At 42.1% G+C, this 15,594-nt stretch overlaps 4 protein-coding genes and 1 pseudogene across 4 annotated transcripts; 4 read left to right on the top strand and 1 right to left on the bottom strand.

The window, feature by feature from the left end:
• The first annotated feature begins 3,910 nt into the window (after positions 1-3,910).
• LOC140906576 (histone H4-like) lies at positions 3,911-4,185 on the top strand (annotated as a pseudogene).
• A 1,893-nt stretch (positions 4,186-6,078) lies between these two features.
• On the top strand, positions 6,079-6,813 carry LOC140904957 (histone H1-like). Its single transcript, XM_073327344.2, has one exon. It carries the CDS (start codon positions 6,115-6,117, stop codon positions 6,769-6,771), a length of 657 nt encoding a protein of 218 aa, XP_073183445.1. The 5' UTR covers positions 6,079-6,114; the 3' UTR covers positions 6,772-6,813.
• Positions 6,814-7,642: 829 nt separating this feature from the next.
• LOC140904959 (histone H2A.J) lies at positions 7,643-8,190 on the bottom strand. Its single transcript, XM_073327346.2, has one exon. The coding sequence runs from the start codon at positions 8,111-8,113 to the stop codon at positions 7,724-7,726; it is 390 nt and encodes a 129-aa protein (XP_073183447.1). The 5' UTR covers positions 8,114-8,190; the 3' UTR covers positions 7,643-7,723.
• Positions 8,191-8,392: 202 nt separating this feature from the next.
• On the top strand, positions 8,393-8,913 carry LOC140904960 (histone H2B 8). The gene has a single exon (XM_073327348.2). It carries the CDS (start codon positions 8,456-8,458, stop codon positions 8,834-8,836), a length of 381 nt encoding a protein of 126 aa, XP_073183449.1. The 5' UTR covers positions 8,393-8,455; the 3' UTR covers positions 8,837-8,913.
• A 920-nt stretch (positions 8,914-9,833) lies between these two features.
• Positions 9,834-10,905, top strand: LOC140904958 (histone H3). The gene has a single exon (XM_073327345.2). The coding sequence runs from the start codon at positions 9,877-9,879 to the stop codon at positions 10,285-10,287; it is 411 nt and encodes a 136-aa protein (XP_073183446.1). The 5' UTR covers positions 9,834-9,876; the 3' UTR covers positions 10,288-10,905.
• Positions 10,906-15,594: the final 4,689 nt, after the last annotated feature.

Raw genomic sequence — 15,594 nt, 5'->3', positions numbered from 1 at the left:
GCAAACCCAGACTTTGACCAGCCCTTTGTGGTGTTCACCGATGCCTCAGACATGGGACTGGGGGCGGAGTTAATGCAGGAGGATGAAAAGGGGGAGAGACACCCCATCGTGTACCTGAGCAAGAAGTTGCTACCCCGGGAGCAACACTATGCGGCTATCGAGAAGGAGTTCCTGGCCATGGTGTGGGTCCTCAAGAAACTAGAGCCATATCTCTTCGGGCGACACTTCATCGTCTACACCGACCACTCTCCCCTGACCTGGCTGCACCAGATGAAAGGAGCCAACGCCAAGCTCCTGAGATGGAGTCTGCTCCTGCAGGATTATGACATAGACGTGGTCCACGTGAAGGGAAGTGCCAACCTGATAGCAGATGCGCTGTCCCGGAGAGGGGGCCCTGAACTTCCCCAGGTCACTGGTTACAGTGACCCCACTCAGTTCAGTCTCGAAGGGGGGAGAGATGTGACGCAGCAGGAAGGGGGGAGTGTTGACCTGGGAATGTACCCTGGGGATGGGAGACCTGAGGGCCTGTAACCTCAGCCAGGAGGGGAAGGCGGAGGTAACACCTCTGTCCAGGAATGTGAACCGAGGCTGCAGGAGAGATGGCTGGGGGGGTGGGTTGGTTTCAGTTTGGAGCTGGGTGGTGGAACGCAGGGAACCCCAGGGGTCTAAGCTCCCTGCCCCCCAGAAGGACTTGACTGAGGGGTCCTGGTTGTACCCACAAGCTGTGTTTGAGACTGTGTTCCTATGGTCCAATAAACTTTCCATTTTACTGGCTGGCTGAGAGTCTCAGTGAATCCCAGGAAGAGGGGTGCAGGGCCTGGACTCCCCCACACTCCGTGACAAATGTATAGTGAAATACTTTTTGAAATATTTCTAAACTTGTCCTTGGTATCAGTTAATAGCTGAACTCAGTTATAAAAATTATTTATATAAATAAATATAGCAGAGTCCAATTATATATATATTATTAAGGGTTGAAACCCTATTTCTCCCCCTTAGTCTACACTGGAAGTTAAAACCAGGAGAAAATATTGGTAGCTTTTTTTTTTTTTTTAAATGAGGATGAGCACCCCTCGACCAAGTAACCCCTAATTTACCCCATTATCTCTATCCCTGGTCATCATGAGACAGTGATTTTCAGAACAACGTAAGCATGCAAATGGAATTTAGAACACTTCAAATTTTGGTTCTTAAATAAAATAAAATAAAATAAAATAAATAAAAAGTTTGCAGAACTGATGAATGGGGAAGACAACCTTTCTCTACCTTTCTGCAGAGGTGGCCTTTTCACTAGAGCCTCAGACCACCAAGATGACAATTCTGCTTATCATGGAAAAGACATTGCTGATTATCCTGTGGAAGCTGCATACCCTGAATAGTTACCAGTTAGTTTGGGGAGCGAGGAGGGTGGAGCAATTTGAGGTCAGTTAGTCCAGGACGCATGTTCTTGTATTGCAATATGTCAGTGGTTGCAGGGTCTCATGATCAAGGTGTGAAATGTGCTCAAGATCATGTGAGTGATCTGAATTGTTGGGCTTCTTGAACTGTATAGGAGCTATATATTGAACAGATATGTCCATTCTGTACCCTCCCAACTGCTGAATTCATTAATAGAAAATATTACCACTCAGTAATGAACCAAGCGTTAGTGGATCATATTGACTGTTTCCTGGGTATTGGGGGCATGCAAAGTGCATATAAACTTTAGGACTTTCCAGGAGTAGGCAGAGGGGAATTTTCAAAGCCACAGAATAATTAATAGGTACCCATAATCATGATTCTTTGAGACACTGCATACCCCTTGTTTCCCTAAGGCATGAAACCATATCTTAACTGCACAGACCCTGACTAGCAGCAGTTCAATTATACACTCAGAAGGTGCAGGACGGCAGAGCATGCATTGGGAGTTTAAAGTAAATCAGGGTTTCTGCTAACACTACAATGATGGAAATTCAGAAATTAGGGAATTTGAGAGGTTTTCCTTTAATATTCTACTCACCATTTGTGAAAGCAAGGGTGAGGTGTTTAACAGACAATGGATTGATGTGGTGATTGAACTCTTATTGCAACGTTTATACAGCTGGATAGACAAGAAATGTCTCTGGATATTGTGAAGTCTGTCAGCACCAGGCAAGCAAACGTAATCAGAGATGATTTGTACACCAATCATGCTAGGTCCAGTGGTATAAGAGATGAAGTTGAGCCCTGAAATAGGTGTTTCTGGTGTTGGTTTGATTTATGCAATGATTTTTTAAATAATCTTTAATGTAATATTATGAATTGATATGCTTTGGGGTGAGGGAGATTACGGAACAATGATAATGCAAAGAGAGAAATACAATACTGCAAACAAACACCTTTATTTGACTCAAAACAACTGATCAGCTGCAATAAGTAGCCAACAAAAACCCATATATAAAACATTATTTAGGGACAATTAACTGGAAAAGCATGTCCTGTGGTTTTCCATTCTTTTTGTACTGGTCACTGACAGGGTGGAATTGAAACAGAATTGAGACAAAAACAAAAAATAAACGTAGAAACATCTGCTTTTGATATGATAGGACATACATGTTGGTCTTCAAAGTCACAGCCAGCATTCTGAACGATAGTTTCATGCTGGATTTTTCCGGATTTTAATGTAATCAACGGTTCATCTCACCCTTTCCCACATCAGCTGCAGCAGAGATAGTTGTCTCGCTTGCGTATGGAGGTGGGGCAGGAGGAAAGGAGAGGAGAAACAAAGCCCTAGTGTTTTGAGCAGGCAGTCATTCTGCAATCACTTAAAATCAGTACTGATAAATATATTGTTAATACAGGAAAAGTACCAAGCATTTAGAATCTGAATATTTTTGAGCGGATGAAAACAACATAGCCTCCTGGAACATGTGAGTGTTCCTAGTCTTTTGAATACATGTGTATTAAATTCTCCTTGTTAAAAGAAAAGGAGTACTTGTGGCACCTTAGAGACTAACCAATTTATTTGAGCATAAGCTTTCCTGAGTTTTGAGCTGTAGCTCACGACAGCTTATGCTCAAATAAATTGATTAGTCTCTAAGGTGCCACAAGTCCTCCTTTTCTTTTTGCGAATACAGACTAACACGGCTGCTATTCTGTAACCTGTCATTCTCCATGTTGCAACTTTAGGAAATGGCGGGGAACGCTGGCGAGAAAACAAAGGGGTAGAGTATTATGTGTCAGAAGCTGATTGGTCAGAATTTGCTGCAGACTCCAAAGAGCTGAATAAGGCTGCTTCAATTATGTAAATCAGATCTGCTCATCTCACCAGGAATATTCGCTTCAGGAGAAATGCTCCCTTCGTGTTGTATCTTATATTGGTCCATTTAAACTATGTGGAAACATCAGCACCGTCAACAAAATGTTTTAGAGAGAAGGGGCTAGAAAGTGTACACTATCAATTGGTCGGCTTGTAAAATAGCTTCATCAGACCACCAGAGAACGAGAGAAGAGGGAGGAACAACAACAAATTACTAATAATACAAGCTGTTTGAAATCGGTTCTTGTGTTAAGTAATGTAGTTACAGAGACATCCAATATTGTCAGCAATGGGTTTCCATTGCAGTTATAATTATAATAATCATAGGTTTCGATATTCTAAATTGGACATTATTTTCTCTGAAACTATTCTAGAAATGTGAACTTTGAGTTTATTGCACGTTTGGCGGAGTCTAAACTGACCCAGAGGCAACGGGATGTTGGAGGGTGGGGGAGAAGGACAGAGAACCGTGCCCATAACCTGCCTCTTTCCTTTAGTTTTTAATCGGGTCTGAACTCAAGGAATATAAGAAGAGGCAGCGCAGGCCTATATGCATTAAGAGTTTTTTTGTGTATTTTGATAGTTTTGTACAAACAAATTATAACTGACTTTGTATTTTGATTCACACTGTGTGCTCGTGGTAAAAGTAGAAAGGGAGTAGGGAAAGGAGCTTCTAAATGCCCTAGAAACGTGCTGAGAGCGAGCATTCAGGGTATTACTAAAGCCTATTCGTTGGCTAGCTACCGGAATGATCTATGAAGAGACCCCTGGGGAGCTCAACGTTTTCATTCAGGATGCAGTCAGTCACCTACATTCAAGTGCCAAGCGAAAAACGGTGACGGCCATGGACTTGGTTAATGACTGCCTTAAAGTGCCAGGGATACACACTGTATAGATTTGAAGGTTAAAATCATTTTGGTAACATCTACAACACAAAGGCTCTTTTGTGCTGTAGTGCCTTCATTATATATATATATATATATATATATATATATATATATATATAAACTTAAAAGGAGTCAAAGTGTTTTAAAGAAAATGGGTAAAAAATCTAATCTTACCAATACCACAAATTTAAACAGTCTGTAGTTACATTTTTATTTTGCATGTTTTAACATTTAAAGTTTAGAAAATATGCCACGGAGTGAGTGAGTGATTGAGCTTCTTAAATCTATTTAGTTTAACAAAGAGGAAGTTAAGGCATGGCTTGATTACAATCTGTACCTACATGGGAACAAATATTTAATAATGGGCTCTTCAGTCTATCAGAGGAAGGTATAACACAATCCAATGGCTGGAAGTTGAAGCTAGATAAATTCAGTCTGGAAATAAGGGTTACATTTTAAACTATGAGAGTAATGAACCCTTAGAACAATTTAGCAAGAGTAATGGTGGATTCTCCATCAGTAACAAATTTTAAATCAAGATTGTATTTTTTTCCTAAAAGATGTGATCTAGGGATTATTTTGGGGGAAGTTCAATGGCATGTGTAATACAGGAAGAGAAACTAGATGACCACAATGTTACTTTCTGGTCTTAGAACCTTATTATTTGGAAAATAAAATAAAATAAAATATAAAGCTGAATAAATTTCATTAAAAACAGATGAGTGGCTCTAAAAATAAGTTAAGTACATTTAACCCCTTAGTAAGAGAAGATTTATTAGGGGGTGGTGAATTTAGTGAAGACTGAGAATGAAAATCAGAGATGTATGCAGATTTACGAATTCCAAAAGGGATACTGCACTGCTTTTATCGGTGGGAGAAACAGTCTCTCCACGCGACTCAAATCCAGAATTCTGGACCCCCCCCCCATTTGAAAGCGCGGGCTTTTCAAACTGTCCAATCAGAATTAAGAATTCAAATTTAGCGCTGTCTCAGATCAGCCCAATAGCTTTGAAACGACCAAGAAATCTTAAGAACCATACACTATTAACAAGGTGGAGGAAAAACAAATAAAACACAAAAACAACCAACCACCTCCCAATCAAACCAAACAACTAGAGTGCTCCTTAAATTATATGCACACACACACAAATTAAATTTCCAATCAAGGCTTTAAATAGAATCCATATGTGTTGTTTCTCATGAATTCCGAATTAAGCCACGGAGACTAATTAGGTTGTAATTTCGTTTCAACCCTGGCATTTCATGTCAGCTGGGCTAGTGCTAATCAGGTTACTGTTACCTTTTATTATTTAAAAATACAGCTCCAGTGTCGTCTCGAAATCATAATTTAAATGATAACAATGACAATAATAATACTTCATTAAGTTTCGAAGTATATTCCTTGGCCAACCGACCTCCAGTTTATTCTGTGGGAGGGTGTGCTACCTCTTTCTGTTTGAAATACATTTATAATGAATTCATTGATACAAATCACTGGCTTTCTTTCCTAATTAGAAGAAGACCATCAAAAGAATAGCATTACATTATTTCTCTGATCTTTTTAACAAAGGGACATTTTTAATTTACAAAGAAAATGAAAATGTTCTGTCTCCCGCTGTCCATCCAGCTTCAGTACTCAGGGTTTATAATCTTTTTTTTTAATGCAATTTTATTATTTACTGAAGGAAACACTAATGAATGAAAATATCCTGTTTCAACTTAATTTGCGTGAGAAAGGGGACAATTTGGTGGCAAATATCGTGCAAAAAATACACTTTATTGACTCCGAAGAAACACAAAATAAGAGAGGAGAGAAGAGCCCTTTCTGGTTTGCAGCGGGGCGGGTCTTTAACGCACCAATCAGACAGTGACCCCTCCCTATAAATAACAGGCATCAGGCTAGTTCACTTCAGTTCATGTTCTTTCCGATTTTGTAACGTGTCTGTGACCATGTCTGAAACTGCGCCTGTAGTTGCAGCAGCAGCTGCTCCTGCTCCAGCCTCCAAGGCTCCAACTAAAAAGGCAAAGAAGGCGGCAGCGGGTTCGAAACTCCGGAAGCCCTCGGGCCCCAGCGTGACCGAGCTGATCACTAAGGCAGTGTCAGCCTCTAAGGAACGCAAAGGGCTCTCTTTAGCTGCTCTTAAGAAAGTTCTGGCAGCTGGAGGGTACGATGTAGAAAAAAACAATAGTCGTATAAAGCTGGGGCTAAAGAGTCTGGTGAGCAAAAGCGTTTTGGTACAGACCAAAGGTACCGGTGCCTCGGGTTCCTTCAAACTCAGCAAGAAGTCGGGTGAGACAAAGGAGAAGGCACCTAAGAAAAAGCCAGCGGCAAAACCTAAGAAACCAGCTGCCAAGAAACCTGCCAGCGCCGCTAAGAAGTCTAAGAAAGCTGCGGCCGTAAAAAAGAGCCCGAAAAAAGCCAAGAAACCAGCGGCTGCCGCAGCCAAAAAAGCAGCCAAGAGCCCGAAAAAGGCCAAACCTGCCAAGCCCAAAAAGGCAGCTAAGAGCCCGGCTAAGGCCAAGGCAGTGAAGCCCAAGGCTGCCAAGCCCAAGCCAACCAAACCTAAAGCAGCAAAGGCTAAGAAGGCAGCGCCTAAGAAGAAGTGAAACTGTTTGAAGAGAAAATTAAGAGTCTCGTGCAAACAAACCCAACGGCTCTTTTAAGAGCCACCCACCCTCTTCCCCAAAGGTGCTGAAACACCTAGTGTTCTGTGTATCAAAGGTTGCTTTGGTGGAGGACCCGCTTTAGCAGTTAACCTTCCAAAAACTCATACTCCTTTTTCTCTACAGTTTAAGAAACCACTTTAAATTAATCTCTGAAGCAGAAACAATTTAGAAAAATCTGTAAAATTGGTTGTGTTAAGTTTTTTAAATCTAGGCTAGCAGGGATTCTAGCCATTATTTATTTAGACTTTCTGCTGTTAAAGCTCGTCCCGCCAGCTAAGAATGAAAGTCTGCTAGTCATTTAGAACGCCCTTCTCTGTCTATTTTGCTTAGCTGTTGGAAAAGTCTTTTTGCGGGTATTGGGGGAAAATTTGAAAAAGTCCGCGCTTTTTAGCAATTGGATAATTTGAAAAATCCGCGTTTTACAAGGATTGGTCAATCACACCCTTTCCCTTCCTCCCCTTTTTCAGTTTGAATTAAGTGAATCTACTCTATTTACACCAGAATATTTAATTTGTACGGGTAACTGTTTCAAAATTACACCAGTTTTTCTAAGTTTAATTCTCGATTTTTAACTGATTTCCGTCTATAACCTAGTACTCACGAAAAATATGTCTGAGTAACCTTGGCCCTGGTTAACTCAGAATAAGGAAGACGGTGGAACGAACGTGATTTAAGCTTTCACCCTGATCACTCTATAAAGACAAAATTTCACTTAATGAGAAGGAATCAAGGCACATATTTCTTTATTATTCCATATTTTCATTTTAAACTACTCAGAACTTCTGGTTTTTGAAGTATATAATGAATTAGTGTATTAGGAACTCAACTCTTTTTCTGCTATTGTGGGTGGCTCTGAAAAGAGCCTTTGGGTTGATTTAGTATATGGTCACTTTTACTTGCTCTTCGCTTTATGGCTCTCAGTCTTCTTGGGCAGCAGCACGGCCTGGATATTGGGCAAGACACCCCCTTGAGCGATCGTGACTTTCCCCAGCAGCTTGTTGAGCTCCTCGTCGTTTCGGATGGCGAGCTGCAGGTGACGTGGAATGATTCTGGTTTTCTTGTTGTCCCGAGCAGCGTTGCCAGCCAACTCCAGTATTTCAGCAGTCAGATACTCAAGCACCGCAGCCATATAGACCGGGGCGCCAGCCCCCACCCGCTCAGCATAATTACCTTTGCGGAGAAGACGGTGCACACGACCTACTGGGAACTGTAGGCCGGCTCGTGAAGAACGAGATTTGGCCTTCGCCCTTACTTTACCGCCTTGCTTTCCTCGACCCGACATTGACTCTCTAGTTGACAAAACTAAAGCACTTTTTAAAAAACAAAATCTGAAATTAGGAGCGCCCCGCCCTAATCCTGCCTTTTTATCCCTTCTTTGTGGCACAGAAACTGATTCACGATTGGCTGAAAATTTGCATTGTATTTCCAACCAATGGTGGTGAGGATTTTATTTTGACCAATTGGGTGTAGGATTTATCTTGTGTGACGTCTCCTTTACCTAAGGCCCAATAAAAAATGAAAGATTACAAGCGCCTCATTTGCATAAGGCCCCTATAAATAAGGGGGGTGGCCGCCATTATATGTACGTTGTTTTTGTCATTTAGAGAAAGCAACAAATCTCAATATGCCCGAGCCAGCGAAATCTGCTCCAGCTCCTAAAAAGGGGTCTAAGAAGGCTGTCACTAAGACCCAGAAGAAAGGAGATAAGAAGCGTAGAAAGACTAGGAAGGAAAGCTACTCAATCTACGTGTACAAAGTGCTGAAACAAGTTCACCCAGACACTGGTATTTCTTCAAAAGCTATGGGGATCATGAACTCCTTTGTGAATGATATTTTCGAGCGTATCGCAGGGGAGGCATCTCGTCTGGCGCATTACAACAAGCGCTCGACTATCACTTCCCGGGAGATTCAGACCGCTGTAAGACTGCTGCTGCCGGGCGAGTTAGCCAAACACGCGGTGTCTGAGGGTACTAAGGCTGTTACCAAGTACACTAGCTCTAAGTAGATTGTATCAAAGAACATAAAACCCAAAGGCTCTTTTAAGAGCCACCCACATTTTCAATAAAAGAGCTCATAACACTGTTTTCTGTTTTCCCTGACTAGGGTAAGTGATTGTTCTAAAAATGTTACCTTACAGGAAATACGTTTTTTAAAAAATCTAGATTATATCCTGATTTGCTAGGAAATGTATACTAAACATTTAAATTTCTATTCTTACTTGCGACGTCTCAAATCTTTATTTCGATCAAAGGTTCTCCTTCAACTCTTATATGCTTGGAGGCATTCTAATAAAACATGAACGTGGTAGCTTGTATGTTTAGTAATCTAAGCACGTAGTTGAATTTTTACTTAGCCAATCTCTCATACATCTTGGTTTTCAGGAAAGTAAAACACTTCACAGGACAATAACTTAACTATACTATATTAAAACTATTTCTATTTGCTCTTAATCGTTAATAAAAAATCATGTTGCTTATTTTGTGGGTGATGGGAGGAGAAGGGTTGTAGGTTATTTGTCACCCTCTAGGTAACCCCAAAGTGCAATATAAAATAGAATTCCCTACCAAACTTTAGGCATATGTGGTATGAATTTCCTTCTTCGCTGTCGCAGTTTGGGGGGGGGGGCGTGTTGTAAGGAGGAGGGAGGTATTCAGAATCCCATATCACAAATCTGTCGCTTTCAAGCGGTGAGCGAAGGATTTAAAGAGAAAAATCAGCAGGTATTAAAATAGGGCTTTATTAAATTACTAGGAGAGCGTAATCGAGGCTATGTGGGCCAGAGGGAGCGAGTGCTCTGTGAAATCAGATCATGGAGGGTGCGGGAGGCGGAGGCAGTATAGGCACTACCGGAGGGCAGAAAAGGCGGGAAGGGTCAATTATTTCCCTCCCGGCAGAGCGCGGGCTTTTCAAATATTTAAAATTGTCCAATGGAGTTTGTCTTTTTCGCTAGCCAATCAGGAGGAAAACTTTGGTTATATATTCAGGGTTTTGCTCCAGCGGGTGTTGTTTTCCTTGTCTGAAAGCAGGTTTTCGTTGTTAGTGAGAATGGCTAGGACAAAGCAAACAGCTCGCAAATCTACTGGGGGTAAAGCTCCCCGTAAACAGTTGGCTACTAAAGCTGCCCGTAAAAGTGCTCCTGCGACTGGAGGAGTGAAAAAACCTCATCGCTACCGGCCTGGCACCGTGGCTTTGCGGGAGATTCGCCGCTACCAGAAATCTACTGAGCTGCTCATCCGCAAGCTGCCCTTCCAGCGCCTGGTGCGTGAAATCGCCCAGGACTTCAAGACCGACTTGCGCTTCCAGAGCTCGGCTGTTATGGCCCTGCAGGAGGCTAGTGAGGCATATCTAGTTGGTCTCTTCGAGGATACCAACCTGTGTGCTATTCATGCCAAGAGAGTCACCATTATGCCCAAGGACATCCAGTTGGCCCGCCGTATCCGCGGGGAGAGAGCTTAAATTTCTAATAGGAGTTCATGCAACCAACTAAAAAAAACCCAAAAGGCTCTTTTAAGAGCCACCACATTTACACTGAAAGGAGCTGTATTTCTGCTTTAATATTTCAATGGATTGTACGAACAGTAAGAGTACCAAAAAGATTGCGGTCTAGTAAGGAGTAGACAATTTAGTTGCATGTTTCGTTTACAGAAAGAAATGTCTAGTACTAACAGACCTTTTAAATTAATTAATAAATGTTTAATTTGGTTTAAGTTGCGCTAGAAAGACGGTTAACATTTTTTGACAGGATGGAAGGAAGAGTCAGTTAAAACTTGCGGGTTACTTTGATGGCCGCTCACATTTTCAGGAGAGGAACTCTGTTGGTAAGTAAAATAATCATAAATAAAATCTAACACCCACCAGTTTTTTTTTTTTTAACTTTCCACATTTCAGTTAGCTAACTCAGCCCCACAAAGCCAAGAGTTAGAAGCACAAAATGACTGTACTAATGACTCGCTGCTTGCAGTATCTATCCCTCTTCAGACCCCCGCTTGAAATCATGATTACTTTTCAAAGCCTGAATTTTTCACTTTCCCCGATTCCCATACACACGCTGAGCCGCAATGAATAAAATATTATCTTTCAGAGCAAAAATGACGGGTATGTCTTAGAACCCACCTTAAAAATACCTTTGGGTTACTGGTTTTCTACCTGACCAGTTCTATATCTACAGAATATAATTAACGATGTTAGATGACAGTCTTCTTCAGCTTTTAATTTCTTTCGAATTTAGCACTTACAAAAAGTTACTACCATTTATTTCTAAGACAATATGTGTATACTTTATAAGAAATACATCCCTGGCCCTGTCCTCATGAAAAGTATATGAATTGTAAAATATAACGGGTATTTCATATTCTTTTAAAACCAAACAAAAACATGGCTTATTTTTTATCTGAAGCCACACTGTGTGAATGAGCCAAAAGTAAAATCTAAATGTTTTGCCTAATATTGTAGTTATTGGCAGCTTTTTCATATTAGGTGATTCCCTCTAAATTTCAGTATATTCTGTGGCTTTTACAAAATAGTTGATAGGTTAAAAATAGAGAGTCAGCTCTTCTGGTGGATGTTTGAGTGATTCCGGAAAGAGCATTTGTGTTGCAAATATGTTATTCATAATGTGGATTTGACCATCAAATCCATATGAAATATCCTCCTGCCCTTTCAGAGCACAGCCCAAATCCATGTCCATCAGTCTTTTGCTTGGCGAGTTCAGCTTCAGCATAGGTCCGAGAAAACCATCGCTGATCTCTCGCTAGATCTGTCACGAGATACGCTTCATGCCCCTACGGTGAGCCAGGATGTTATCCCTCAGTCTGCACTCTGCTGTGGTACTTTGCCGGGTCTTTTCCCAAACTCTTTACCTAGACCACCAGATGTGAAAATACAAAATAATCACGGTCGCGCTCCATGAAGCTACCCGTATCCCCCGAAGTCTGACCTGGGGGAAAGATGGTCATTTTTGGCACAATTCCCTCCCTCGCCTCCATTCTGTATACAGCTGGGCTGAGATTTCCCAAGGCATGCAATAAACCCAAAGATAGATTTCAGAGAAAACAATGCCCCATTTAGTAGTTCGAAAATCAATATCAAGTCTACAGTTATAATTTCAATGGAAACTCACATATCCCCTTAGCCTTGGGGGTTGCGTTAAATATATTACTATAACAAGAACGGCTTTCAAGACACATTTTCTGTTACACCCCCCCATACCCTTCCCCATTTCCGGTTGATCTTCTAAGAACACAATTCTACAGGGTGGTCACTTGAAATTCCCAGCATATTTTCGTGCTTCCTCTAGTAGAACAATTAGCTATAGTCTGTAAAATACACTTTTAAAAAGTGATGTCTGTCTTATTCGTGTTGCTATTTGAGATTATGACCCGCCCTAGCTTTAGCAACAGACTTGTTTTAACTGCATATACACTATGCTCAAATCGATTGATAAAGTGCCGTGGGAGATTTCTTGGAGTAAACATATATATATATACACGCACAAAAGGAAGATCAATTTCTACCAGCGTAACAATCTTTGTTGACCTTCACATTGGCTGTTGCTACTTGGTTTTTTTTTTTTTATTATTATTTTTGAGCGGGGGGGGGGGTGGTTTAATGCTCCGCTGTTTCAGGAGTGAGCACTCTGCAGCAAAATCGGACCAATCAGATTTCCTGACACACCATCTTCCTTTCACTGCAGTCTGTGTGTTACCGCCGCCCGCCATTTCTAAAGTTTAATCGGAGCGGGCTATTCTGAAAAATACAAAAAATCCAAATCCAAAGTCCAGTCTTTGTCCGGTGTTCCATTATCTTGACAGTTTTTTCTGTCACTTCTGAATATATGAATAACGTGTCCCCCCTTGCTCTCCCCCTGCCCCCCCATCCCCGCTCTTGAGTATCTGCTGGTTTTAGGAGATCTGATTGTTTTCGACAGAGAGAGAGATTCTTGTAAATGACACATTCACAGTGCGAAAATATATCTATAAAAACATTAGCGGACTTTTGGGCACTGTGACACTTCAGGGGTTAACCGAAATGTACAGGATGAATCACTACCACCTAGTTACAGTGAGAGAGAGCCTTGCCTGAGCTCAAGGGAAAAATCCTTCCATCTCGGCTGGCCGAATGAGCCTATGGGAGCATAAGCACTCCGCTCCCTGGGCTCTGTGTGTGAACACGGCTCTTTTCCTCTTCACTCTGCAGCAGGCTAGCAATTAGCACATTCCACCTTGTTACACTCCAGTGCCCAATCCCTTTTCTTCTGGACACCCTCAATGTACAGGGGTCTGCTGTCTCTGTGTACCCCAGCTCACCACTCTCCCTTCAGTTCAAAAAGAAAAGGAGTACTTGTGGCACCTTAGAGAAAAGGAGTACTTGTGGCACCTTAGAGACTAACCAATTGGTTAGTCTCTAAGGTGCCACAAGTACTCCTTTTCTTTTTGCGAATACAGACTAACACGGCTGTTACTCTGAAACCCTTCAGTTCAACACTCTCTTTCGTGCAAGGCACTTGGACCTGTATATAGTAAATCTAAATATATGTTTATTTAACTCAGTTTAAGAAAAAGATCCAAAATAGACATAAGTAAAAGGATTGGAAACACCAGGCTACAGAGAAAAGAAAAAAATAAAATACAATCTAGAACCTATGCTTATTAAGTTCATTTCCAGTGTAAGAAGGCATTTCTCAGGTAATTGCTAATCCTTTCAGTGCTCCTTCAGTCAAGATAGCTGGGATCCAAGTACTTCTGTTCTTTTCACTTTTCAGTAGACACTCCTGATGGCAGAGTGCCACGTGCATAATGGATAACATCTTGCACCTTTTCTTCTTCTCCTATATAGTCCCAGAAATTTTGTTTCTTTTCATAATCAGGTAGTCCATTAACTTCATTTCAGATCAGCCCTGGTGGTGCCCTATTCCGAGTCTTTTCTTGTGGTTCTTTTGTCTTTATAAACGATCAGGCCTGCATCTGGTCCAGTAAACACAGGGCTGGAATGATGTTGATTGTTCTCACTCTTGACTGAGGTATTTGAGCCCCGCCTGCCTCAGGTGACATGCTTCACCTGCAGCAGCTTAGGAACATAGTATTCCACATTTTACATATCTCTTAACATAGTTTCCATACAAATGTCTCACAGTAACTACGCCAATCAGCTAGTTCTTAGCTTTTGGCAGAGATCATAGAATCATAGAATACCAGGGTTGGAAGGGACCCCAGAAGGTCATCTAGTCCAACCCCCTGCTCGAAGCTGGACCAATTCCCAGTTAAATCATCCCAGCCACACACTTTCCCCCACCCCCCTCCTCCCATGATGAAATAAGAAGAAGCAGGTCAGACATAGGTATAATATGCCTGCCTGGTCATGTCTGGGCATGCCTACATCATAGGCAAAGTTGGTGGACATTCCAGCAGCATTTTCTGACCCACCAAAAGACACCAGACAAGGCTAATGATGGAGGAGGAGGCGGACACAGATATGGCAGACTCTCACTGGGTGACGCTGCTCATGACATTCAGTAAAGCTACTGATGCCCCCTATGTAGATCAGCACTTCTGGAGCAGGGGCACAAGCACGGACGGATGGGACCTACGGCAGGTCCAGAACTTTGTATGAAGAGAGCAATTTTTCTGGAGCTTTGCGAGCATCTTGTCCCGACCCTCCAGCGTTAAGGGACATGCCTGAGGGTGGCCATGCTGGCCCAGAAGCACGTTACTATAACCATCTGGAAGCTGGCTACCCAAACTGCTACAGGTCTGATGCCAACCAGCTTGGTGTTGGAAAGTTACCTACAGGCAAAGTGGTGTTGGAGGTTTCTGAGGTAATCAGGTGGGTGGTTTACCACCAAGTGGTGGACATAAAAGATATTCTTGAAGTAGCTGCTGGTTTTGAGAATATGGGGTTTCCAGACTACGCTGAGGCCACTTATGGGAATTGTGTGCCAATAGTTTGCTCTCTTTAATCTCAATATAGATTCAATATCTAAGGATTACTCCTCCTGGTGTATGATGTGCTGGCATTTAAACAATGATGGGCCCCAAACCAAAATGGAGTCACATGTGCTAACTTTTCCTTAACAAACAAAACCGTGAACAAAGTGTGAACAAGTGCAAGCAGTGAGAAAATTTCCAAGAAGGAAACCCTCTATTGTGGTGTATCCCCCTGTCCTTCCTCCGGTTCTTCTTTCCCTTTGTTACATATTTGCTGTGCGATGGTCACTGGGTGTGGGGGATAGAGGCATCACAGGGTGTGGGGAGAAGGGGTTCAGCATGGTGGTCTGCAGGAGATACATTTGGCCTGTCCACCCCCTGATAGGGCTCAATTGCCTGGTCCACCAAGCCATGGAATTGTCCAAACTGGTCCTTGTCTGTTGCATATTGTACCACGGAGGGGACTCAGGCTGTGGGGCCAGCATTGCAGGAGCCTAGAGACTGCAGTCTTGCAGCCATTAATGAAAGCAGCTCCTCAAACAGTTCTTTCTGCTGTGATCTATCTTCCTCCCTTAATTGCTGTTCTTCTTCCAGGAACTGCAAAGCAAGTGTCTGCTCCCACACTGAAATCCTGTCCTCTAGCTTTGCGTCTAGCCTGAGCCTTTCTGCTTGCTTCTCATCTTGCCTTTCCACTTGCTATAAGTCTCTCTCTCCTTGATATTGAACCTGCTTGTTGGCTCTGTCCAGAATATCAACCATAAGTTCATCTCAAAAACACTTCCCTTTGGAAGGCACCATGATGGTGTTGTGATGACCGATGCTTCTACTGTAATGTGGTCAA

Source organism: Lepidochelys kempii, chromosome 1, assembly GCF_965140285.1.
Source record: "Lepidochelys kempii isolate rLepKem1 chromosome 1, rLepKem1.hap1, whole genome shotgun sequence".
NCBI classification, from domain to species: Eukaryota; Metazoa; Chordata; order Testudines; family Cheloniidae; genus Lepidochelys; species Lepidochelys kempii.
This window is presented reverse-complemented; position numbering and strand designations above follow the sequence as displayed.